The following is a 27,842-nucleotide window of genomic DNA, read 5'->3' on the forward strand; positions in this document are numbered from 1 at the left end:
CCGGGAACACGTCTGTGTCATTTTCGATTTCTTTGGCTATTCAAAAATAGCAGATCTACAAGTTTATATTGCGACCAAGTGCCACGCTATGAACTTGTAGATCTGCTATTTTTGAAAAATAGTGAAAATGTGTGCAAATCTTTGAATATATATATTTCTAAAGAGAACATTTTTAACTCAAATCTTTGCTTCTGGGTCCCTGGAACTAAATATTTTGAGATGGGGATCCGCGGCCAAATACATATCATTTTGGGGGTCCTTGACATGAAAGTGTTCACTGATATAGCAACATACGTTTTTTTTAGGATTTAGTAGACATTTGTAGAATATATATTCAAAGATTTGAAAAAAACAATGCCAAAGAAATCTAAAAATGACACAGATTCTTTCCCGGTCTAAATGGGTTAACCCTGGCATCCCTATTTTAGTGTTTTTTATTTTAATTTTTACAAATCAAACCCAGTGCCTAAATGTGTCAGCTCACTGACGATCTCCACTCACTGCTTCCAGGCTTCCTCTGCTGTGTCGATGGCTTGCCCCTGGTGCATCTTTCAGTCAGCTGACCTCCTCACAGAGCATGATCATTCTGTACAACCTGACAACACACTGCACAGACCTCGACCCAGAGGTAACACATTCACACACATGCGCCGCACACATTCATGCTTTTGACACTGACGGGTTGTGTTTAAACCTTAATCTCCCATTTGCTGCAGATTGCTGCTGCTTTGGCAGGCAACAGTGGTGGCAACCTCAATGCAAACTACGTCACTGCCCTCGGCAGTCAGAGCGTGGGCTTATCCTCCGGCCAACTCACCGGCGCAACGCCGGGAGACATCCATGCCTCGCTTGGCAAATTATTCCCATCTTTCAAGATTTTTTTTAAATAGCAGATCGACAAGCTCACACTGTGTTGCATCGCAATGCGTTATGAGCTTGTAGATGTATATTGGGTTAAAGTGGTTTTGGTGATGTTGGCCCCCCTGGAACCTCCTCAAGGATGGGGGACCATACTTTGAGAACCACTGTGTGTGTGTGAGAGAGAGAGAGAGAGAGAGAGAGAGAGAGAGAGAGAGAGAGAGAGAGAGAGAGAGAATCATAATATGAAGGTGGGAGATAGACAATGTTTGCTGCTTGCCTCACCAACAGCTGACCTGCATGTACAACTACATCAAAGAAGAAGCAGATGTCACCACCTTCAGCGACTACCCTCCAGATGTTCTCCTCTATTATGAGTAAGTACAGTATGAATGATACTCACAGCTGCCCTTAATGATATGGACTTAACCCATTAAGACCTGAGGCCCATTCTGCAAATGCCTTCAAAACCGTGACTTCTCTGGAGTGAGTGTGGACAATCTGAACATTTTTACTGAAAACATTGATTTGATTGTTTGTACTTGACACTACAATTTCAGTAACTTAATAACCTTTCAACCTGGCGTATATTTTGGGCATGTCATCACAGGATTGCAAGATTTTCAAAAACGTAATAGCTGATTTGCGAGTGTGACATTATAATTCTATTACGTATAAAATAGGGCTTCAGTGGTTAAATCTCATATCCTGCCCTCTCCTATTATGTCCTGTCTGTCTCTCTCTTGTCTTAAACGTGTCCAGATGGAGGTTCTACACCTCCTGACTCCGAAGCAGACTGCAGAGATGCTGCTGGTGCCTACTCCTCCAGAGAAAGATGTACATCATCCATGCAGTGTTTGACCATCTGACACAGTCTCAAGGAGACTTTCCTGAGTTCCTGCACCACCTGGTTCTGCTCGCTAGAGAGGTAACCTCATCTGTAGAGCGTCTTATGACAGCTTAAAAAACGTACAGCAAAATATAATAGTAATTATAATAATAATAATTATTATTATAATGCATGGACTTTTATTTTATTTCTTAGGTTAAGCCACCCTGTGATGTCTACCAAGTCATGTGAGTGTGTTGTGATGATGTTAAATGGCTTACATTTTAAAGGGGTTACACCATGAATGTAAAAAAAATATATTATATATAAATATTGCCCCCTAATACGTATTAAACAGGTTGTAAGCCTAAAAAAACAATATTGACCCATGTAATCCTTCCCCTAGTCCATGACGATGACTGGTCCATCGGCGTCTGCGGTTCTGGATGTGATTGGAGAGCTGAGAGTGTCGATTCTGACTGATGAACAGTTGAGGGACAGTGATGTCATTGGGAAGTGGTTCTCCGGACGTTTGAGAGGGTTCCTGTCATCTGCATCAGGAGAGTTTCTATACTGCCTCAGCAGCAGGAACCTCAGCTGTAACACATACCAGCAAGTGTAAGTATTGAGCTGGAGACTTCTTCCATCTGTATACCCTTTGACTGAATTTTCCCACCTGGGGCTATCATCTTTATGTGGATGTATTTCACATTTAATCTCCCATAATGGGGTGTTTGGATGAAAAGCATAGTTAAGTCACAATGTTTTGAATTTCTTTTCTTTTTTCTTGTGAGTAAAAAGTCGGGTAGCACTTTACAATAGTGACCCGTTATAAAGCATTTATAAACGTTTATAAGTAGTTTGTAGACTATTAACAAATCATTAACAACCTGTTTGTTGACATTCGTAAATGATTACTAAAACCTTTATAACTACAGTTACAAATCATTTGTAAAGTATTAGTAAGTAGTGAACTATTCATGAATAAGCCATTTATATACATCTGTAAAAGATTATTAAATCATTTGTAACGACCCATTCTAAAGCATTTATAAACGTTTATAAGCAGTTTGTAGACTATTAACAAATCATTAACAACCTGTTTATTGACATTCGTAAATGATTACTAAAACCTTTATAACTACGGTTACAAATCATCTATAAAGGTATTAGTAACTATTCATTAATAAGCCATGTATAATACATCTGTAAATGATTATTAAATCATTTGTAACTGATGTTACATAATATATACAAGCTATTGGTAGCTTGTTCATGTTTAACATATGCTTTGTTAAACATTCCTAAAGTATCTATAAATCCTTAGTACATGTTATTATGTGCCCTATAGTAAAGTGAAGACAGTTCATCATTTACAACTGTCTGTTAATGTGTTTGTTCATGTTTAACATGCTTTGTAAAACATTCCTAAAATATCTATAAATCCTTTGTACATGTTATTATGTGCCCTACAGTAAAGTGAAGACAGTTCATCATTTATGACTGTCTGTTAATGTGGACTTTCTCCTTACCTGTTGCAAACTACCTGGCTTTCATGAATGCAGACACCAAACAATTACTAGAATTATCATTCATGTTAAGCAAATGATGCGTAAGACATTCGTAAAGAGTATGTAAACCATTTGTGGTGTTAGGGACCAAAAAAGTCACTACAAAGTACTACCAATCAACTCTAAATTGCCTGAAACGTACTCCTAACAGGTTTTTGGGGGGACGATTTTGGCCTCCACACTTAGTGATTATTTTGGATTTAACTTTCGTTTCGGTGGTGACCAACTTTCGTTTCGGTAGTTTGATTACAAAATGTAAGTTGTGTAAAAAATAATCTGACTATACTAAGTTGTTATTTGTTTGTTTAAGTCAGGCTATACTCTACTCAGAGTCATAAGTTTACAAAATGTACTAAAGTACAGTGAACGTCTGTGCGGTTTGTCTTCATCACTGAAAATAACGTACATGTAAACTGATGTCATGTGCAGTTGGGGTGAAGAAACACAACCATTTCACTCCTAATAATACCTATTTGATTTGACATCCTGACTTGCTGCTGTAGCTGAGGCTTGAACCTGTTGCATGCGGCTCACTAGTCAGTGACTCTATCCATTCACCTACAGCTGTTTCCTTGGAATCTGTGGTTCTGAAACGTTTTGTTGTCAACCCCCCAAATTGACATGTATTTGGGCAGTGGACCCCAATGTGAAAAGATGTAGTGTCAGGGCCCCCCATGAAAAAGATTTATATTTATGCTGTAACACATTTTTTTAAAGTTATTTGTCTTGTTTGTTGTTCAAGGCAAAGCACCAGGAAGGCTGTACTTGTCAGCCATCTGTTAGCTCAATGGGTTGAGACGCAGTATTCATGATCCAGAGGCCATGAGTTCAAATCCCATTGATGTCTTTCCTATGATTCTTTCCTTTGCAGACTGGCTTCCAGAAGATCAACTGAGAACTACCAGGAAGGCTATATTTGTCATCCAACTGTTAGCTCAATGGGTTGAGACGCAGTATACATGATCCAGACGCCATGAGTTCAAATCCCATTGATGTCTTTCCTATGATTCTTTCCTTTGCAGACTGGCTTCCAGAAGATCAACTGAAAACTACCAGGAAGGCTGTACTTGTCAGCCATCTGTTAGCTCAATGGGTTGAGACGCAGTATTCATGCTCCAGAGGCCATGAGTTCAAATCCCATTGATGTCTTTCCTATGATTCTTTCCTTTGCAGACTGGCTTCCAGAAGATCAACTGAAAACTAACAGGAAGGCTGTATTTGTCAGCCATCTGTTAGCTCAATGGGTTGAGACGCAGTATTCATGATCCAGAGGCCATGAGTTCAAATCCCATTGATGTCTTTCCTATGATTCTTTCCTTTGCAGACTGGCTTCCAGAAGATCAACTGAAAACTACCAGGAAGGCTGTACTTGTCAGCCATCTGTTAGCTCAATGGGTTGAGACGCAGTATACATGATCCAGAGGCCATGAGTTCAAATCCCACTGGTGTCTTTACTGTGATGCTTTCCTTTGCAGACTAACTTCTAGAAAAACAAGTTAAAACCACCAGGAAACCTGTAACTCTCAGCCAACAGCTTAGCTCAACTGGTAGAGTGTCTGTCCAATAACATGACTTGACTTGACTTGACTTGAGTGGGTTCGATTCCCACTCGAGTCAAGTGTCCCCGGTATCTTGGGGCAACGGATAAATTGACTGATATCCTTAGTGATGCTTCCCTTTGCAGACTAACTTCTAGAAAACAAGTTAAAACCACCAGGAAACCTGTAACTCTCAGCCAACAGCATAGCTCGACTGGTAGAGCGTCTGTCCAATAACATGACTTGACTTGACTTGAGTGGGTTCGATTCCCACTCGAGTCAAGTGTCCCAGGTAACTTGGGGCAACGGATAAATTGACTGATATCCGTAGAATAACTTGTAGGAGTGTGCTGGTTCAAATCCAGTACAACCCAGGACCGAGCGGTCCTGGGTTCGATTCCCACTAACGTCAAGTCCCCGGTAAATTGGGGCAGCGGGGACACTTGCCTCGAGTGGGAATCGAACCCACTCAAGTCAAGTCAAGTCATGTTATTGGACAGACGCTCTACCAGTCGAGCTATGCTGTTGGCTGAGAGTTACAGGTTTCCTGGTGGTTTTAACTTGTTTTTCCAAAGTTATTCTGCAAAGGGAAGCATCACGAAGAATATCAGTCAATGTATCCGTTGCCCCAAGATACCGGGGACACTTGACTCGAGTGGGAATCGAACCCACTCAAGTCAAGTCATGTTATTGGACAGACGCTCTACCAGTTGAGCTAAGCTGTTGGCTGAGAGTTACAGGTTTCCTGGTGGTTTTAACTTGTTTTTCCAGAAGTTAGTCTGCAAAGGAAAGCATCACAGTAAAGACACCAGTGGGATTTGAACTCATGGCCTCTGGATCATGTATACTGCGTCTCAACCCATTGAGCTAACAGATGGCTGACAAGTACAGCCTTCCTGGTAGTTTTCAGTTGATCTTCTGGAAGCCAGTCTGCAAAGGAAAGAATCATAGGAAAGACATCAATGGGATTTGAACTCATGGCCTCTGGATCATGAATACTGCGTCTCAACCCATTGAGCTAACAGATGGCTGACAAATACAGCCTTCCTGGTAGTTTTCAGTTGATCTTCTGGAAGCCAGTCTGCAAAGGAAAGAATCATAGGAAAGACATCAATGGGATTTGAACTCATGGCCTCCGGATCATGAATACTGCGTCTCAACCCATTGAGCTAACAGATGGCTGACAAGTACAGCCTTCCTGGTAGTTTTCAGTTGATCTTCTGGAAGCCAGTCTGCAAAGGAAAGAATCATAGGAAAGACATCAATGGGATTTGAACTCATGGCCTCTGGATCATGAATACTGCGTCTCAACCCATTGAGCTAACAGATGGCTGACAAGTACAGCCTTCCTGGTAGTTTTCAGTTGATCTTCTGGAAGCCAGTCTGCAAAGGAAAGAATCATAGGAAAGACATCAATGGGATTTGAACTCATGGCCTCTGGATCATGTATACTGCGTCTCAACCCATTGAGCTAACAGTTGGATGACAAATATAGCCTTCCTGGTAGTTTTCAGTTGATCTTCTGGAAGCCAGTCTGCAAAGGAAAGAATCATAGGAAAGACATCAATGGGATTTGAACTCATGGCGTCTGGATCATGAATACTGCGTCTCAACCCATTGAGCTAACAGATGGCTGACAAATACAGCCTTCCTGGTAGTTTTCAGTTGATCTTCTGGAAGCCAGTCTGCAAAGGAAAGAATCATAGGAAAAGACATCAATGGGATTTGAACTCATGGCCTCTGGATCATGAATACTGCGTCTCAACCCATTGAGCTAACAGATGGCTGACAAGTACAGCCTTCCTGGTAGTTTTCAGTTGATCTTCTGGAAGCCAGTCTGCAAAGGAAAGAATCATAGGAAAGACATCAATGGGATTTGAACTCATGGCCTCTGGATCATGAATACTGCGTCTCAACCCATTGAGCTAACAGATGGCTGACAAGTACAGCCTTCCTGGTAGTTTTCAGTTGATCTTCTGGAAGCCAGTCTGCAAAGGAAAGAATCATAGGAAAGACATCAATGGGATTTGAACTCATGGCCTCTGGATCATGAATACTGCGTCTCAACCCATTGAGCTAACAGATGGCTGACAAGTACAGCCTTCCTGGTAGTTTTCAGTTGATCTTCTGGAAGCCAGTCTGCAAAGGAAAGAATCATAGGAAAGACATCAATGGGATTTGAACTCATGGCCTCTGGATCATGTATACTGCGTCTCAACCCATTGAGCTAACAGTTGGATGACAAATATAGCCTTCCTGGTAGTTTTCAGTTGATCTTCTGGAAGCCAGTCTGCAAAGGAAAGAATCATAGGAAAGACATCAATGGGATTTGAACTCATGGCCTCTGGATCATGAATACTGCGTCTCAACCCATTGAGCTAACAGATGGCTGACAAGTACAGCCTTCCTGGTGCTTTGACTTGAACAACAAACAAGACAAATAACTTTAAAAAAAATGTGTTACAGCATAAATATAAATCTTTTTCATGGGGGGCCCTGACACTACATCTTTTCACATTGGGGTCCACTGCCCAAATACATGTCAATTTGGGGGGTTGACAACAAAACGTTTCAGAACCACAGATTCCAAGGAAACAGCTGTAGGTGAATGGATAGAGTCACTGACTAGTGAGCCGCAGGCAACAGGTTCAAGCCTCAGCTACAGCAGCAAGTCAGGATGTCAAATCAAATAGGTATTATTAGGAGTGAAATGGTTGTGTTTCTTCACCCCAACTGCACATGACATCAGTTTACATGTACGTTATTTTCAGTGATGAAGACAAACCGCACAGACGTTCACTGTACTTTAGTACATTTTGTAAACTTATGACTCTGAGTAGAGTATAGCCTGACTTAAACAAACAAATAACAACTTAGTATAGTCAGATTATTTTTTACACAACTTACATTTTGTAATCAAACTACCGAAACGAAAGTTGGTCACCACCGAAACGAAAGTTAAATCCAAAATAATCACTAAGTGTGGAGGCCAAAATCGTCCCCCCAAAAACCTGTTAGGAGTACGTTTCAGGCAATTTAGAGTTGATTGGTAGTACTTTGTAGTGACTTTTTTGGTCCCTAACACCACAAATGGTTTACATACTCTTTACGAATGTCTTACGCATCATTTGCTTAACATGAATGATAATTCTAGTAATTGTTTGGTGTCTGCATTCATGAAAGCCAGGTAGTTTGCAACAGGTAAGGAGAAAGTCCACATTAACAGACAGTCATAAATGATGAACTGTCTTCACTTTACTGTAGGGCACATAATAACATGTACAAAGGATTTATAGATATTTTAGGAATGTTTTACAAAGCATGTTAAACATGAACAAACACATTAACAGACAGTTGTAAATGATGAACTGTCTTCACTTTACTATAGGGCACATAATAACATGTACTAAGGATTTATAGATACTTTAGGAATGTTTAACAAAGCATATGTTAAACATGAACAAGCTACCAATAGCTTGTATATATTATGTAACATCAGTTGATTTAATAATCATTTACAGATGTATTATACATGGCTTATTCATGAATAGTTACTAATACCTTTATAGATGATTTGTAACCGTAGTTATAAAGGTTTTAGTAATCATTTACGAATGTCAATAAACAGATTGTTAATGATTTATTAATATTCTACAAACTGCTTATAAACGTTTATAAATGCTTTAGAATGGGTCGTTACAAATGATTTAATAATCTTTTACAGATGTATATAAATGGCTTATTCATGAATAGTTCACTACTTACTAATACTTTACAAATTATTTGTAACTGTAGTTATAAAGGTTTTAGTAATCATTTATGAATGTCAACAAACAGGTTGTTAATGATTTGTTAATAGTCTACAAACTACTTATAAACGTTTATAAATGCTTTATAACGGGTCACTATTGTAAAGTGCTACCAAAAGTCATATAGTGAAGTTGAATTGAGTCCAAAGTAATGGGTAGTGTGGAAGAGAGCTGAAGAAGCGATAGGTAGGGTGGAACTGATGGAGTCAGGGGTGATTTGTGAGAGGGAAGATGTGTACGGCTTGGAAATGGTGGCACTGATGAGAAGACAGGAGGCGGAACTAGAGGTGGCAAAATTGAGGATGCCAATGATTACATTGGAGGATTAGCCCAGGTTAGAAGGTTTGGGGATAAAGCAAGAGAGGCGAGGTTTGGATGTTTGTTTGGATATATACGGAGGAGGGATGAGAGGTATATTGGGAGAAGGATGCTGAAGATGGAGCTGCCAGGCAAGAGGAGAAGAGGTAGACCAAAGATGAAGTTTATGAATGCGGAGGGAGACGACATGCAGGTGGCTAGAGTGACCAAGGAAGATGCCGAAAACAGAAGCAGATGGAAACAGATGATGTGGCGCACCCTGATGGGAATTGGCCCGAAAAACGAAGAAGTGAAAACAAGTATTTTTCATTGTATTTTGATGTGATCCACAGATTCCAGGAGTTTAGCCATAAGTTCGACAACATGACCTCACATCAGCAGCAAGTGGTCCTGACGGAACTAATAATCCCTTTCCTGTCCCGACCACAGTCAGGTACTGACTAACTGCAATCTATCTATCTATTTTTACAATCTATTAAAATGTTATATTTTTTACAGGAAAATATATTGACTGTATTTCCAGACACCTTTCAATGCCTTAATGTTTCATTCTGATCTGTCCCCTTCAGACCGAGGCCGTGTGTCCAACAGCAGTGTTTACTGGTTGGAGAACAACTTTGGTGCATTCTCAGGTCTTGTGTCTGTCAGTGAATTCCTGAATCTAAACCCAGACTTCTCCCCTGTAAGACTTTAAAGTTGTTACATTACATAACAATGATGAATTATTAACTCCAAGAGATAATTACTTTTTAAATATAAAATAAAGTCCAGTGGTGGTGATCAAGTTTTTCTTGACTTTCTTTCCATCTAGCTGGAGGCTGTAAGGCTCCTGACTCCAAAGCAGAGTGCAGAACTTGTGGTGTTGCCTCTTCTTCCTGAGAAAGACGTTGTCATCCACGCAGTGTTTGACTATCTGACCGAATCTCCAAAGGAGAGAGGATTGGCTGAGTTTGTGTCCCACCTTGTTATGTTCTCTGGAAAGATAAAAACTGTGAAGTAATGATGGTAATATAAACTGTAACTATGCACATTTGGTTTAAAATCACAAACTCTATTTGTCATTTTTCAGGGTGAAATTTCCTGCTTGTCGTACAAAATAATGTAAGTGATCTATCAGTATATTTTGTTTTTTGAAGACCAAGTAGAAATAATTTAAATTCATTATTTTTGGCCTATGTTAACCCCAACTTGTTGGGTCTCAGTTTCACCAGACTGGACCTGGCCATGTTTACTCTTCCACCGAGTGTAGCATCATCCATCACATACAACAAGCTGACTTTGCTTCATCAAATTCCACCAGGTGAGATCTTCGACTGTATCTACCTGAGTTAAAAGTGATGTATCACTATGCTGTTATGTGCACATGTTATTAGCAGTGGTTATGTTTTTCCCATTGCATTTCAAAAATCAACAAAACTTTTTCTGTCTATACTTAGGCTGCAATCATCTACAGTGGAGAGGTAGGTACCTGAAACTATATTCACATTTTAAAGTCTAATTGACTAAATGTCATCAAATTAAAAACATTTCACCCTTTCTTTCTTTCCCAAGTGCAATGTTACTTCAGCAAATGGTAAGTGTATAGTAGTTTTGATTCATTGTTATGAATTTTATTGTGATTTATTTTCATAATGAATTAATGAATTAATGTTTTCACAGAAACAGACATTTGTGTTGGAATTAACAGGTGAGTGTTCTGAGGCAATGCCTACAATATCTCAAATATATTTAATGAACAAACTTTTCGTTTTGCAACTCAAGAAACATTTGATATGTTTTCCTTTTCGGCTACCAAAGCACTGCACTACAGCTCCTCCTCAACAACGGACAGATGAATGGACGCTTTTGTGACTTTGGCATTGAAGAATACACGTGTGCTTCAGTAAGCCACTTAAGTCTCTCACATTGAACGCAACAGTTATTATTTTCCAATTTTGACTTCATTAAAGGTTTCCTGTTTTTTCTGTTCTGCTTTGTCCATTATCTCCACCCAGGTGTCCATGTTGACAGCACAGGATCTGGCATCAGTGATGAAGTGTAACCAGTCCCCCAGCTCCACTGGTTCCAGACCAGTCTGGAAGCTGTTCCTCTCTAAGACCTCTGGGGTGTTGGATGCAGCTCTGGATCTACTTACCAACACGGTACAAAAAGTAGCTCTAACCAGACACTGAAAACAACTTTTATGGTGAAGACAGAATGAACAATCTCTAAAACGAATTAAAAGTAACACATCTGAATTCTGAAATTATTTAAATTTAAAGCTCATGTTTTTGATAATCTTAAAAAGATTTGCTAATGAAATAAAAATGCTAATAAAAAAAATCACTGTCAGGCAAACAGTCTATCAAGATTTGAAAGAATATTTCTATTATAGAGCGGGAATCTTTATCTACTATTCCATACACTAAATATCCTCACATAATATTAATGCAAATTTAATAATATTAAATATTGACCCATGTAATCCTTCCCCTAGTCCATGACCATGACTGGTCCATCAGCGTCTGTGGTTCTGGATGAGATGAGAGTGGCAATTCTGACTGATAAACAGTTGAGGGACAGTGATGTCATCAGGACGTGGTTCTGGTTTGAGAGGGTTCCTGTCATCTGCATGGTTTCTACGCTGCCTTAGCAGCAGGAATCTCAGCTGTAACTCATACCAGCAAGTGTAAGTATTGACCTGCATGTATTTTAGCCCCACTAGCAGCAGGGCTCTAAGGATGGCTACTGTATGTTGATTGTTTGATCTATACGTCCATCTGTAACTTTGGTCCCAAAGAAGATGTCTTGAAAACTACTGGCTGGATTTCCATAGACTTTTCTGTGCACCTTCATTCTTCCTGGGGGATGATTTTGATTTTGATGACTCCGTTGCCTTTTCTCTAGCTTCACCAATAAGCTAAGAAATAAGTATTTCTCATTCTGTGTTTGATTCACCAGTTTGAAGGAGTTTAGCCATCAGTTTGACAACATGACCTCACAGCAGCAGCATTTGGGCCTGAAGGAACTAATCCGCCCTTTCCTCTCCCGACCACAGCCAGGTACTGACTAACTGCAATATCTCAATAACAGTTTGGCTCTCATTTTCAAATGTATTTGCTAAATAAATATATTCCCATTCTATTCTCAATTAGAATGGGATATCTTTACTGGAAAATGTTTTGACTGGTATTTGCAGCCATTTTTCTGTTTGAATGCCTTAATACTTTGTTCTGATCTGTCCCCTACAACAGCAGTGCTTACTGGCTGCAGAACAACTTTGGGCCATTCTCAGCCCTTGTGTCTGTCAGAGAATTCCTGAATCTCAACCCAGGCTTCTCCCCTGTAAGACTTCATCGCTGTCACATAAAAACAAGAAAGAATGACATAGATGTCATGATGGACAGCGCAGGACCCCCCCCCCCCAAAAAAAAAGAAAATAGTTTTGGGGGTACAAAAGCATGGGATGAAAAAAAAAAAAAAAAAAAAAAAGGAGGTCCGCGGTCGTCCCCCCCCCTTAGGGGTCCCTGGAGACCCTTGGGGGTCCCTGGGGGTGACCTACAGACACGGCGAAGGAAAACTGTAAAGCCACAGCCATGCGATGTTGCACATGAACTCTGCAGCCGCACTGAGCAGAGATGCTCATAGGCCTGCGTCCTGCGTCGCTGACGCACAATATTGTGAAAGGACGCATTCATGACACCGTCGTGCCGTCGTGGCGTCGTACTAGAGTTGTCACCAACAACAGAGAAAAATATAAAAACCAGAAAAAGTGCTCCTCGGAGCACAGGTCTCCGCCAGGTCAGGTAGGTTATTGTGGGCCAGCAATTTTCGGAATTCGCCAATCAGGATGGAATATAAAAAATTTGACAGATCCATCTTGATCACTTGACTATAGAGATCATGTGTACTGATTTGCATGTTTGGACAAAATTAAAAGTAATATAAAAAAGAAACATCTGCCTCCTGGTGGCGCTATAATAGGGCAATGTTAAAAGGGTGGCGTTTGTTCTTCAACGTAGTGCAAATGTGCGTGCAAAGTTCCACCACAATTGGACGCTGTGTTCATGATTTGCGGCATTTTGTTCAAAGCGGGCCACTCCTGCAAACTTTAGATGTCAATGTTAGCCAATCACGATGGAATATGAAATATCAAACAGATGCATCTTGATCACATGACTATAGAGATCATGTGTACCGATTTGCGTGAAATTTGGAAAAAATGTGAAGGCTTAATCTAAAAAAAAAAAAGTTTTACATAAGTCGGCCTCCTGGTGGCGCTATAAAAGGCTAATGTGAAAAATGCAGGGCAGATATTTTTCCTTGGCCTCTAGGGAGTATGTGTGCAAAGTTTCACGCAGATCGGTGCAGATAGTTAAAAACACAAATCTGCCTTTTATAGCGCCACCATGAGGCTGATTTGAACATTTTCAAATGGCATTTCTTCCTCGGCCTAGTGGGAACATGCGTGTTAAATTTCACATAAATCACAAGCTGCGTTCATGATTTGAGGCATTTAGTTCAAAATGGACCAATCCTGCAAACTTTGGAAGCCAACCTTAGCCAATCAGGATGGAATATGGAAAATCAGGCAGATCTGTGTTGATCACATGACTATAGAGATACTGTGCACCGATTTGCGTGATGTTTGGATAAAATCTGTAGGAGTACTGTCCAAAAATGTCTTTTGCACAAATCAGCCTCCTGGTGGCGCTATAAAAGGCCCATGTGAAAAATTTGGGGCAGAGGTTCTGCTCTGGCATCCAGGGAGTGTGTGTGCACAGTTTCACTGCGATCAAGCCAACGGTGCCAGAGATTAGCTGTTCACAGACACACGGACACACACACACACAGACACACGGACGGACAGGGGGTAAAACATACTCTCTCGCCATGCCTTCGGCCTGGCGGAGACAATAATTTGCGATTAAATTATTAGTGCACGATAAGTATCGGCCCGATAATTATCGGTTCGATATCAGGAATTATGACGTCATCACGATAAAACCGATAACATTAATAATAGCTCCGATAATATATAATATTTGTCAACTGTGATCTGCATGGACTCTCAGTTAGACACCGTTGTACTGGAGAAGTATAACTCTCGGTTAGACACCGTTGTACTGGAGAAGTATAACTCTCGGTTAGACACCGTTGTACTGGAGAAGTATAACTCTCGGTTAGACACCGTTGTACTGGAGAAGTATAACTCTCGGTTAGACACCGTTGTACTGGAGAAGTATAACTCTCGGTTAGACACCGTTGTAGTGTTGTGCTAGTGGTGTGCTAGTTACTGAAAACCAGTGACTAGTTACCATTACTAGTTACTTGTCATGTAAAAGTAACTCAGTTACTTTACTAGTTACTTACACCAAAAAGTAATGCGTTACTGTGAAAAGTAACTTTGAAGTTACTTTAAAAAAGAAAGGGCTCCCATTATTGCCCTTATAGCCTTCATTTCAGTACTGTTATTGCATTGGAGAATAATACAATCTGTTGATCAACTTGACATGCATTTGCATCACTGAACTCTGCTAAGCAATGTGGTCAATACCAGGGGTTACGATATAGGATTGTAACCTGCTGGTCCCAATGTCCGGAATGAATCAAATGTATCAGACATCTGATAAAAAATACCGGTCATAACTATATTTAAGCATTAATTACAATTAAGCAGGTGCGTAAATACAGCCTAACACTTAGGCCTACAGCATTATATTTTGGATTGAGCTATTTGAACATGAACCATGATGAACGAGTAATATACACATTTTATATACAGTAGCAGGGTCATCTTGCACAAATACATTAATTACCTACACTTGTGCCTGGCAATGTCCTTCTCACCCATTGACTTGCATGTTAAATGATGGCGTTTCCCCTTAAAAAATAATCGATCATTTCAGGAGCAAGAGCTTAAAAATCTATTCTAAATCTAGTCAACAAGGCCTGCAGTAGGCTATGCACTGGACAAATATGCATGACATTATTTCAATACACTAAAAACCAGTGGTGGAAAGTAACTAAGTACATTTACTCAAGTACTGTACTTATAAGTACAATTTTGAGGTATCTGTACTTTACTTGAGTATTTCCAATTTCCAATACTTTTACTACTACTCCACTACATCTCAGAGGCAACTATTGTACTTTTACTCCACTACATGTATTTGAAAACTTTAGTTACTAGTTACTTTTCAGATATAAATTATGATATAATGAAACATACATTAACCACTTTAACCCTATTTTATACCTAGCCGGTCTACAAGCTCACAACGCGTCGCATCGCGACCCGTTGTGAGCTTGAAGATCTGCTATTTTCAAATATTTAGTACTTTTACTTTTGGTACTTTAAGTGCATTTTGATGCCAATACTTTTGTACTTTTACTCAAGTAAATTTTGAATTCTGGACTTTTACTTGTAACAAGAGTATTTCTATATTGCAGTATTGGTACTTTTACTTAAGTAAAGAATTTGAGTACTTTTTCCACCACTGCTAAAAACATGGGAAATGTTAGAGGGAGTAATAGCCACGGATACACGACGGTCGACTGTCACGACCGTCATGGATGAACTTCAACCTAGTGTTTGCACTTTCTCCATTTATGACCCGTACATCTACATAAACGTTCATATTTCAAAGATAAAGTGCTTATCCCATGGCGACGGAGGTTACATGTATATATGGGCTCTCAAAAGTACCTGTATCATCCGTATTGTTCAATAAAAAGCATTTTAATCTGATCGGTGGCCATATGCTTTTAACAGAGTGACCCTATCGGTTGGTAGGTGTATTGCACTCGAATACATTATGAAAAAATGGCCACTAATCGGATTACAATGCTTTTCATTGAACAATAGTATAGTTCAGCTTGGGAAAAGCAGCCTTTAACGGGTTTGGGTACGTGGTTCATAATCACCATTGCGTTATCGTGGTTATCTCTCTCTCTCTCTCTCTCTCTCTCTCTCTCTCTCTCTCTCTCTCTCTCTCTCTCTCTCTCTCTCTCTCTCTCTCTCTCTCTCTCTCTCTCTCTCTCTCTCTCTCTCTCTGGACCTCACTGTCCATGAAAAGAATGTCGGGGACTCGGGGCTCCCGAAAATTATCTCGCAGAATCGCTGCTGCGCTGAAAATAGCAGATCTACAAGCTCACAACGCGTAGTGATGGGACCTGTTGTGAGCTTGTAGATCTGCTATTTTCAAATAGCCAACGCAGCCATGCAGATCTGCAAGCCTAACCGAATGACTGTTAAAGCAGTTTGTTTAAATTACTTTATAAAATGTTATATTTTCACAGGGATTATTTATTAGTGTAGATATACATTTTGGAGTGGATATATGTGTCCAGATGCCTGTCAGACCGTCTGCTCCGCAGGTCTAGAATGGAATAAACGGGCGCAGCCAACGTCAACAATTGGTCTCGACCAGACGTGAGATCTCAGCGTAAAGTAGGATGAAGCCCACGTCAGGATATATTGATAAATGCCGAAAGGTGCGGTGATATCGCCGTACGTTCATTATTCGGGCTACACCGCGTTGATAAATGAGGGCCACTGTGCCTTAACTCCGCCAGACAGCTTTTTGTGTATTTACTATGAATATCGCCCCTATACTTAAGGCTGACAAATAACGTAATACACATCCATTCTCTCTCTACGTCCTGCGTGTCTGGAGGATGTTGGGTCTTTTGAGCAATTGAGCCAATGTGTATTCTCAGAATCCCATTTCACACTCGAGTGTGAAATGTGTCTGTCTGTGTCCCTCATTCACAGAACCGGTTTATTGACATAAGCGCACAATATAAACACCACACACATGTCCTGGCCTGAGTGGCCTCGTTCTCTTCATGTTTGATTCTTGAGACAGCAGAGAGGCAGCAATGGCACCAGCGTAAAAAAAAAAGTTTGTCCAGAGCAAACTCAGCGACGCGAGGACGCCTAAACGAACGGTCGCCTAAACCACTTTCAGGGCAAGCTGCTTCAGGCTGCAGCATCAGTCCTGCTTGGTAAAATAAAGGCTGAACTCAGTGGACATTGGACAATATTTTGCAATAGGCCTACTCGCGTATAAAGATTTCCCGCTTTCCAAACGGGAACTAGTTGCAGTTTGTATTCGATTCATGGAGGATGGAGGACTCATCAAAGAGCGGGCAGTGGAATTTATTGACACCGCGGATTTGACTGCACGGTGCATCACAAAGCGCTCCTAAAATAAACCTTTCCGAGCGCACTTTATGTACACTGCAATTCTCACTGGCTAAATGTAGTGCTTTGCACTCTGTAGCCTAACAAAGCATCCCTGGATATTAGCAATACATTGCCAGCTTTGTTTTTGTGTATCAAGTGGTCCCCCCCCCTTTTTCTCTCTCATGTAGCCTACTGGTGCAGCGATATGCTTGTGGTTCAAGAAAGTACAAAATAAAAGTCTTTGAGTCGTTGTCATGGTTAATAATTTACCAATCATCTACCAACTATTGTAGGCTACCCGTGTCTAAGCTAAAACATAAACATGTAGGTCGCCTACATAGGCTACTTTGGTAAATAAATCTGGTTATTTGAAGAGGAGGTTATTCAACTCTCCAGCTGTCTATCTGCGACTCTCTCCCCCCCGCCGCCCCTTGCGCTTCAACTACATGCAAAAAGGCCGTTCGCAGCTCGCGATGCTTAAATGAAGAAATGTGCACAGAAAATCATCTAAAACTATGCTAAATAAACCCCAAATAAAAATCAAAAATAAAAGCGGGGCTTTATTGTGGCTTAAATAGATTCAAGTCAACACTTATTAATGTTTTGGTGCATTCTATAATTTAATACAAAATTCTGATGCCTCCATAGTCTATAGTCTACATGTCTACTCAGTGGTGGAAAGTAACTAAGTACATTTACTAAAGTACTGTACTTGAGTACAGTTTTGAGGTATTTGTACTTTACTTGAGTATTTCCAATTTACAATACTTTTACTTCTACTCCACTACATCTCAGAGGCAAATATTGCACTTTTACTCTACATTTAGTTGAAAACTTTAGTTACTAGTTACTTTTCAGATATAAACTATGATATAATGAAATATACATTAACCACTTTAGCCCTATTTCATACCTATAGGCTATTTGAAAATAGCAGATCTACAAGCTCACAACGCGTCGCATCGCGACGCCTTGTGAGCTTGTAGATCGGCTATTTTCAAATATTTGTAGATCGGCTATTTTCAAATATTTAGTACTTTTACTTTTGGTACTTTAAGTACATTTTGATGCCAATACTTTTGTACTTTTACTCAAGTACATTTTTAATTCTGGACTTTTACTTGTAACGGAGTATTTTTATATTGCAGTATTGGTACTTTTACTTAAGTAAAGAATTTGAGTACTTTTTCCACCACTGTGTCTACTTCTCTGCAGTGCCTGAGTGCCTGTGACAACAGGCAGCCGTTCCAAATTTTTCGGAGCAAAGAGGGGGCGTCTCCCTGCATGAATCCAAGTTGCAGCAACCAATCGGTGTTTGGAGCAAAGAGGGGGCGTCTCCCTGCATGAATCCAAGTTGCAGCAACCAATCGGTGGCAACCAGACCCTTTTTTAGCAAGCCGGCCCACTTTTTCCCACAAACAGAGAGTCCCTGACCAAATCACGCCCCGTTACGCCCCTTTTTCGCCTAAGCCACCTCCTCTCTTTATAAGCCTGCAGAGGTTACATCCCACATACCTCAGTTGCCTTTCATCTCTCTCCATAGAGGACAGCTCGCTTCGCTTGAGCTGTCCTAAAAAACATGGGGTGACTAATCGATAGGAAAAAAATGTAATTTTGGGTTGAACTATCCCTTTAACATCATTTCCACTTTTCTGTTGCTTCGTGCATTTGGTCATGTCTGTCTGTTTGTCCATCACTTTTATTGGGATTGGCGTTTTCATTTTGCCCGAGCAGAAAACTAAGCGACAGTTCCTGAAGGCATTCCTTAAAGTCCTTAGGCGGGATGGAGTGAAGAAGTGGAAGAAGAGGAGAATGAAGAAAGCCATCAGGCATTCCATTAGGAACAGCAGGACAAAACCATCCACCAGTAAGTCTCAGCTCCTGGGTTAGGGTTTTTTTTCCACCATTGTACCGAAAATTTCGTTTCGGTACACCATTGTACCGAAACGAAAGTTAAATCCGAAAAAAGCACTAAGTGTTGAGGCCAAAATCGTCCTCCCAAAATCCTGTTAGGAGTACGTTTCAGGCAATTTAGAGTTGATTGGTAGTAATTTGTAGTGACTTTTTTTTTTCACCATTGTACCAAAAATTTCGTTTCGGTACAGCATTGTACCGAAACGAAAGTTAAATCCGAAAAAAGCACTAAGTGTTGAGGCCAAAATCGTCTCCCCAAAAACCTGTTAGGAGTACGTTTCAGGCAATTTAGAGTTGATTGGTAGTACTTTGTAGTGACTTTTTTTTTTCACCTTTGTACCGAAACGAAAGTTATATCCGAAAAAAGCACTAAGTGTGGAGGCCAAAATCGTCCTCCCAAAATCCTGTTAGGAGTACGTTTGAGGCAATGTAGAGTTGATTGGTAGTATTTTGTAGTGACTTTTTTTTTTCCCCATTGTGCCGAAAATTTCGTTTCGGTACACCATTGTACCGAAATGAAAGTTAAATCCGAAAAAAGCACTAAGTGTTGAGGCCAAAATCGTCTCCCCAAAAACCTGTTAGGAGTACGTTTCAGGCAATTTAGAGTTGATTGGTAGTACTTTGTAGTGACTTTTTTTTTTCACCTTTGTACCGAAACGAAAGTTATATCCGAAAAAAGCACTAAGTGTGGAGGCCAAAATCGTCCTCCCAAAATCCTGTTAGGAGTACGTTTGAGGCAATGTAGAGTTGATTGGTAGTATTTTGTAGTGACTTTTTTTTTTCCCCATTGTGCCGAAAATTTCGTTTCGGTACACCATTGTACCGAAATGAAAGTTAAATCCGAAAAAAGCACTAAGTGTTGAGGCCAAAATCGTCTCCCCAAAAACCTGTTAGGAGTACGTTTCAGGTAATTTAGAGTTGATTGGTAGTACTTTGTAGTGATTTTTTTTTTCACCTTTGTACCGAAACCAAAGTTATATCCGAAAAAAGCACTAAATGTGGAGGCCAAAATCGTCCTCCCAAAATCCTGTTAGTAGTACGTTTGAGGCAATTTAGAGTTGATTGGTAGTACTTTGTAGTGACTTTTTTTTTTCACCATTGTACCGAAACGAAAAAAAAATTACTAAGTCCAGAGCTCGATGAATGTTAGGGACCAAAAAAAAAGTCACTACCAATCAACTTTAAATTGCCTGAAACGTACTCCTAACAGGTTTTTGGGGGAGCAATTTTTTTTTTGACACAATGGTGTCACTACCGAAACGAAAAAAAAATTACTAAGTCCAGAGCTCGATGAATGTTAGGGACCAAAAAAAAGTCACTACCAGTCAACTTTAAATTGCCTGAAATGTACTCCTAACAGGTTTTGGGGGGAGCAATTTTTTTTTTGACACAATGGTGTCACTACCGAAACGAAAAAAAAATGACTAAGTCCAGAGCTCGATGAATGTTAGGGACCAAAAAAAAAGTCACTACCAATCAACTTTAAATTGCCTGAAACGCTGGGCGCTGGGGGCGTGTTCTCTCCTCCACGTCATCGGCGCCCATACCCTAGGTGGGGTTGGTGAAAGGGCCTACTCTGTGTGGAGTTTGCATGTTCTCCCCGTGTCTCCTAGGGTAGTTAATACCCTCACAAAAACATGTAGTAATCCTGGTCACTATACTGCCTCCCCCTGGTCAGCCGGGGCGCCTGATGGAGGAGAAGGGAACTGGTTGGAATAACGTGTTCCTTCCACGCGCTATGTCCAACCAGGGAAACTCCCCCCTATCGGGTGATAAGAAGCGGCCTGCTTGCTCCTCATGCATTGAAGGAGGCATGAGCTTCAGCTTGGGCTCTCCCTAGGCTGGCAGAGGGTAGGTAGTGCCCAGGATTACATAGGCAATTGGCACTGGGTGAAAAAATGTGGGTTACAAAATCGTGGGATAAAAATTATTAAAAAAAAAAAAAAAAAAAAAATTGCCTGAAACGTACTCCTAACAGGTTTTTGGGGGAACAATTTTTTTTTTGACAAAATGGTGTCACTACCGAAACGAAAAAAAAAAAAAACTAAGTCCAGAGCTCGATGAATGTTAGGGACCAAAAAAAAAGTCACTAACAAACAACTTTAAATTGCCTGAAACATACTCCTAACAGGTTTTTGGGGGAACAATTTTTTTTTTGACACAATGGTGTCACTACCGAAACGAAAAAAAAACATTACTAAGTCCAGAGCTCGATGAATGTTAGGGACCAAAAAAAAAGTCACTACCAATCAACTTTAAATTGCCTGAAACGTACTCCTAACAGGTTTTTGGGGGATTTTTTTTTTTTTTGACACAGTGGTGTCACTACCGAAACGAAAAAAAAATTACTAAGTCCAGAGCTCGATGAATGTTAGGGACCAAAAAAAAAGTCACTACCAATCAACTTTTTTTACATGTACTTAAAAGACGTATGAAAAAATTGCCTTTCCCTGTTCTCAAGTAAAATATTGATATGCGATTAAAATGTGATTAATTGTGATTAATTCATTACAAAGCCTCTAATTAATTTGATAAATGTTTTTAATCGAGTCCCAGCCCTAGTTCTTATTATATATATTTATAATGTTCTTACCCTTCATCACAGACACCTGTAGCAGAACCTCCAAACTTTGATCCGGTGTACATAAACTGACCGTTGGAGATTTCCCCAGCAGAGCCACATGACTTCCCTGTGGAAGAGAAAGAAATATCCTTCAATACACTGGTATGAAATATCCAGTGGTGTAAAGTAACTAAGTACATTTACTAAAGTGCTGTACTTAAGTACAATTAGAAGGTACTTTTACTTTACTGGAGTATTTCCAATTGTCTATACTTTTACTTTACTGGCAAAAGTATGTTGTCATTTCAAACCTTAATGTGCATGGTTACATTTTCTATTATCTTTACTTTATGTTTTTACCGTTCCAGAGAACATAACAAGGTGGGACACAAACTCAGCCAATCCAGTTGGAGATGCAGTCAGGGAGTCAAACTAAGTGACAACCAGGAATAGATTGGTGACCACCGGAGAGACGGGTGACAGCCGGAATGTAGACGGCATCCGGGAGCAGTTTGGGTTGGCGCCCCAGTCTGTGTCTTCCGTGAGGAAGAAGCCCAACAAATCCACGGTGAGGCCTTTAGGAGGGCCATTCAAGCAAGCCGCTAAGGGAGCCTGCAGTACCACCACGGGCCAAGACACCATCACACCAGAATGAAACGTTTGGAGCGGGGGAGTCTGGTGCAACGCACAGGTCCTGGACCTGGTGAGACGGAGGAGGAGCCCGGCCAGGAGGCCAGAGGCCATCCACAGAGCCTAGCCCCTCCACGTACCAGCAATTCCTCTCCCCCATTCCTGGCAGAGTAGTTTCGGACAAACGTATTGAGTGGCCCTGTCTTTCCCTATTTAGGACTGACCGTGGGTAGCTACCTGGGACGTAAGTCGGGGCTTGATCAACCCTGGCTGGGTCACCTGGGCGAGGGTGTATGTTGCGAGACCCGAAACATCCTATGACCCCAGGCTACAACACTGATGATACGTCCCAGGTGCATCCATGTGATGTTTTTTCGTTATAGAGAGGAACAGCTTCCAGACTGGTCTGGAACCAGTGGAGCTGGGGGACTGGTTAAACTTCATCACTGATGCCAGATCCTGTGCTGTCAACATGGACACCTGGGTGGAGATAATGGACAAAGCAGAACAGAAAAAAACAGGAAACCTTTAATGAAGTCAAAATTGGAAAATAATAACTGTTGCGTTCAATGTGAGAGACTTAAGTGGCTTACTGAAGCACACGCGTATTCTTCAATGCCAAAGTCACAAAAGCGTCCATTCATCTGTCCGTTGTTGAGGAGGAGCTGTAGTGCAGTGCTTTGGTAGCCGAAAAGGAAAACATATCAAATGTTTCTTGATTTGCAAAACGAAAAGTTTGTTCATTAAATATATTTGAGATATTGTAGTTATTGCCTCAGAACACTCACCTGTTAATTCCAACACAAATGTCTGTTTCTGTGAAAACATTAATTCATTCATTCATTATGAAAATAAATCACAATAAAATTCATAACAATGAATCAAAACTACTATACACTTGAATGACAAATAGAGTTTGTGATTTTAAACCAAATGTGCATAGTTACAGTTTATATTACTATCATTACTTCACAGTTTTTATCTTTCCAGAGAACATAACAAGGTGGGACACAAACTCAGCCAATCCTCTCTCCTTTGGAGATTCGGTCAGATAGTCAAACACTGCGTGGATGACAACGTCATTCTCAGGAAGAAGAGGCAACACCACAAGTTCTGCACTCTGCTTTGGAGACAGGAGCCTTACAGCCTCCAGCTAGATGGAAAGAAAGTCAAGAAAAACTTGATCACCACCACTGGACTTTATTTTATATTTAAAAAGTAATTATCTCTTGGAGTTAATAATTCATCATTGTTATGTAATGTAACAACTTTAAAGTCTTACAGGGGAGAAGCCTGGGTTTAGATTCAGGAATTCACTGACAGACACAAGACCTGAGAATGCACCAAAGTTGTTCTCCAACCAGTAAACACTGCTGTTGGACACACAGCCTCGGTCTGAAGGGGACAGATCAGAATGAAACATTAAGGCATTGAAAGGTGTCTGGAAATACAGTCAATATATTTTCCTGTAAAAAATATAACATTTTAATAGATTGTAAAAATAGATAGATAAATTGCAGTTAGTCAGTACCTGACTGTGGTCGGGACAGGAAAGGGATTATTAGTTCCGTCAGGACCACTTGCTGCTGATGTGAGGTCATGTTGTCGAACTGATGGCTAAACTCCTGGAATCTGTGGATCACATCAAAATACAATGAAAAATACTTGTTTTCACTTCTTCGTTTTTCGGGCCAATTCCCATCAGGGTGCGCCACATCATCTGTTTCCATCTGCTTCTGTTTTCGGCATCTTCCTTGGTCACTCTAGCCACCTGCATGTCGTCTCCCTCCGCATTCATAAACTTCATCTTTGGTCTACCTCTTCTCCTCTTGCCTGGCAGCTCCATCTTCAGCATCCTTCTCCCAATATACCTCTCATCCCTCCTCCGTATATATCCAAACAAACATCCAAACCTCGCCTCTCTTGCTTTATCCCAAAACCTTCTAACCTGGGCTAATCCTCCAATGTAATCATTGGCATCCTCAATTTTGCCACCTCTAGTTCCGCCTCCTGTCTTCTCATCAGTGCCACAATTTCCAAGCCGTACACATCTTCTCTCTCACTCTAGCTGGAACCCTTCTCTCACAAATCACCCCTGACTCCATCAGTTCCACCCTACCTATCGCTTCTTCAGCTCTCTTCCACACTACCCATTACTTTGGACTCAATTCAACTTCACTATATGACTTTTTACTCACGAGAAAAAAGAAAAGAAATTCAAAACATTGTGACTTAACTATGCTTTTCATCCAAACACCCCATTATGGGAGCACTTTCTTCTTCTCCAGCGTACAGCTGGACACTACCAGCAAACTGGAATTACTGGAAACACCAGGAGACACACAGCACACATCTCAAAAGAGTGCTACCACATTTTCAAACACAAAATGTAATTTATTCAGTCTCTAAAATTCAGTCCCTTACATATCTTATTTTCCTTTTGGCTAATATGTCATGGAATTACATTACATTACATTACAGTCATTTAGCAGACGCTTTTATCCAAAGCGACTTCACACACATCACTCTTTTATAATTTGTTGTACGATGTTGCTTGTAGAAATGTATGCTAATTTTTACTACTTTCTTTTTTATTTGTGAAAATGCATGAATTATTATTATTAGGACTTTTATTTCTATAAAATAATAATTGATTCTTATTTTTGCCAGCCCAAAATACGGATGCCAGGGTTAATTAGGTTAAAAATAGTTTTGGGTGGGGCGCCCGTTGGCCTAGCGGTCCAGGCGCATACCATATATAGGCTCTAATACAGTCTGACAGAGTGTCGCGAGTTTGAATCCCAGTCCCGACAACCTTTGCTGCATGTCATTCCCCATCTCTCTCTCCCTGTTTCCTGTCTCGCTCTACTATACACTGTCAATAAAGCCCAAAATATTCCCAATTTATTTTTTATAATAATAGTTTTTTGGATTAATGTCGATGTTCAAGTGTGTGCAAGTAGTGAAGAAATACTAAAGTAAACATGATTTACGATACTACTGGCTCCCTCCCCAACACCCCTCACCTGAGGGTGTCCTCTGAGATGGTCTGTAGGACACTGGTATCCAGGGAACACAGGTTGGGTCCCTTAACACAACTGAGCTCTGCACTGCCAAGACTGTTGCCCGCCTTAGTCAGATACTTGGAAATGATGGCCTTGGCCTTGATGGTGACAAAAAATGTGTTAGTGCCATATACATGTACTGCACACATTTACGAACACACATGCAAAAACGTGTAAATATAATCACAACGCATTATGTTTTCTCACTTCTACACTGATTACACTGCCTGCCAGCCAGCCAGACAGACAGACAGACAGACAGACAAACAGACAGACGCTCTACCTCCTGAGCCACTGTCCTCCTGAGCCACTGCATGTATATTTGTCAATAACACCATCAATCAATCAAAGATCATTTGTATACTTACCAGAGCTGAATCCCACTCCCCATCTGAAGAGTCCATTAAAGAACACAGTGTGTCAATCTGTGTGATGTTCCACATGCTGATGTCATCAGTAGTGGCGTTGTGTGACGCAGGCCCCAGCTCCTGGACTTTCTCTTCTGAGATGAACGACTCACTGACATAGGCCTGACGTTGTGGATAGAGACATATTAGTGGATAGAGACATATTAGACGGGACACCAGATCAGAAATGCAACTGGAATCACTTTATTTGCGATACCTGTTCATTCATGCAATACATTTACAAGACTTTTATCTTGGTGGTAACGTGGTCAGACAATATTAAATATTATGGTAAAAGGACAACAGCCTCACATGCAAGAATACAATGCAAAATACATTGGAAAAAGACTTTCCAAATGTCTTCATGAAGTTATCATTTAATTGGATGAAATACGCCAGGCACACAAGAAAATACCAATTGTTGACCACAGGGTTGTTGGGGGGCAATATTTATATATAATATATTTTTTTTACATTCATGGTGTAGCCCCTTTAAAATGTAAGCCATTTAACATCATCACAACACACTCACATGACTTGGTAGACATCACAGGGTGGCTTAACCTAAGAAATAAAATAAAAGTCCATGCATTATAATAATAATTATTATTATTATAATTACTATTATATTTTGCTGTACGTTTTTTAAGCTGTCATAAGACGCTCTACAGATGAGGTTACCTCTCTAGCGAGCAGAACCAGGTGGTGCAGGAACTCAGGAAAGTCTCCTTGAGACTGTGTCAGATGGTCAAACACTGCATGGATGATGACGTCTTTCTGTGGAGGAGTAGGCACCAGCAGCATCTCTGCAGTCTGCTTCGGAGTCAGGAGGTGTAGAACCTCCATCTGGACACGTTTAAGACAAGAGAGAGACAGACAGGACATAATAGGAGAGGGCAGGATATGAGATTTAACCACTGAAGCCCTATTTTATACGTAATCGAATTATAATGTCACACTCGCAAATCAGCTATTACGTTTTTGAAAATCTTGCAATCCTGTGATGACATGCCCAAAATATACGCCAGGTTGAAAGGTTATTAAGTTACTGAAATTGTAGTGTCAAGTACAAACAATCAAATCAATGTTTTCAGTAAAAATGTTCAGATTATCCACACTCACTCCAGAGAAGTCACGGTTGAGGTCATAGAAGTCTGTGATGGGGGCGAACATGGAGAAGAATCCAAAGTTCTCCTCCAGCCATTCTGCACTATGGCTGGATGAGGAGACACACTGAGGATCTGAAGATAAATACACAAGTCAGTGTAGGCTATAATAGTATAGTATTAGAATAGAGTAATGTTTTACTCAAAAATGTACTCTGAAAGCAACAGAAATTCCTGTACATCTGCAGACAAATGGTCCTCTGAGCTTGTCTCTAGCTATGGCTACTTGGTTCACTTACCGGACGTGTTGTGATGTAGCAAGAAGGAATGGATGAAGTGTTCGTACATCACTGGGCTGTGGTTGTGATCAGGATCCATGAGACGCATATGATGACTCAGATCTTTTACTCTGGACCCAGCAATGCAAAGAAATGTATCATTATTCCGGGACTATTTTGTGTATTTCGACTATAAGTGTTTTCCAAACGTAGGGTCTTACTCTTGACCCATTTTTGGGTCACAGACCAGGTTTTATGAATTAAAGTAAGGTAAAGTAAATATCCTGCTTGTTTTTTGTTTTTTCAAAAGTCCCACAATCCTTTTTTTTTTAAATCAACAGATTTTCAGAAATGAAAGAAAAGGAAAAGGAATACAAAATATTTTCAGAAGATTTTAAGAAATACATTTTTTAAATATGCATACTTTATAATTCATAATGATTTTTCTTAAAAGTTTAGGTCCCAGGAAGTCACCAAATGTATCTTTCAGGTCTCAAGCTGAAAATGTTTGGGAAACAGTTATGTTCTAGAGAAGATAGCATTCCCTTTATAAACGGGACAACTCACAGGGCTTGGTAAACAGGACAGGTGAAGTTCTTAAAGCTGAGGCAGTCGAGGAGGCTTATGGGAACTGTAGGCAGCAGAGGCAGCAGTTTGATCTGGAACCACATCCTGATGAAGTCTGGGTCCTCCAGGTTCTCCTGGGTCAGGGATGGAGACTCCACCTGAGCAAACACTTCTCTGAAGTGGGACGCAAGCTCACTGAAGTTCTAAAACGAGGGGGGA

General features: G+C 40.4%; 1 protein-coding gene across 1 annotated transcript; it reads right to left on the minus strand.

Annotated features, from left to right (window-relative positions):
• Positions 1–1,675: 1,675 nt before the first annotated feature.
• Positions 1,676–27,821, minus strand: LOC311048313 (uncharacterized protein; the record flags this gene model as incomplete). Its single annotated transcript, XM_084061538.1, has 6 exons — positions 27,624–27,821; positions 27,078–27,187; positions 26,795–26,913; positions 26,354–26,518; positions 25,227–25,363; positions 1,676–1,778 (listed from the first exon to the last, which is right to left on the minus strand). The coding sequence occupies exons 1-6, from the start codon at positions 27,725–27,727 to the stop codon at positions 1,676–1,678; spliced, it is 738 nt and encodes a 245-aa protein (XP_083917664.1). The 5' UTR covers positions 27,728–27,821.
• Between the last annotated feature and the right edge of the window lie 21 nt (positions 27,822–27,842).

This window comes from Gymnoscopelus microlampas (genome assembly GCF_963454915.1).
Source record: "Gymnoscopelus microlampas genome assembly, chromosome: 1".
Taxonomy (NCBI): domain Eukaryota; kingdom Metazoa; phylum Chordata; class Actinopteri; order Myctophiformes; family Myctophidae; genus Gymnoscopelus; species Gymnoscopelus microlampas.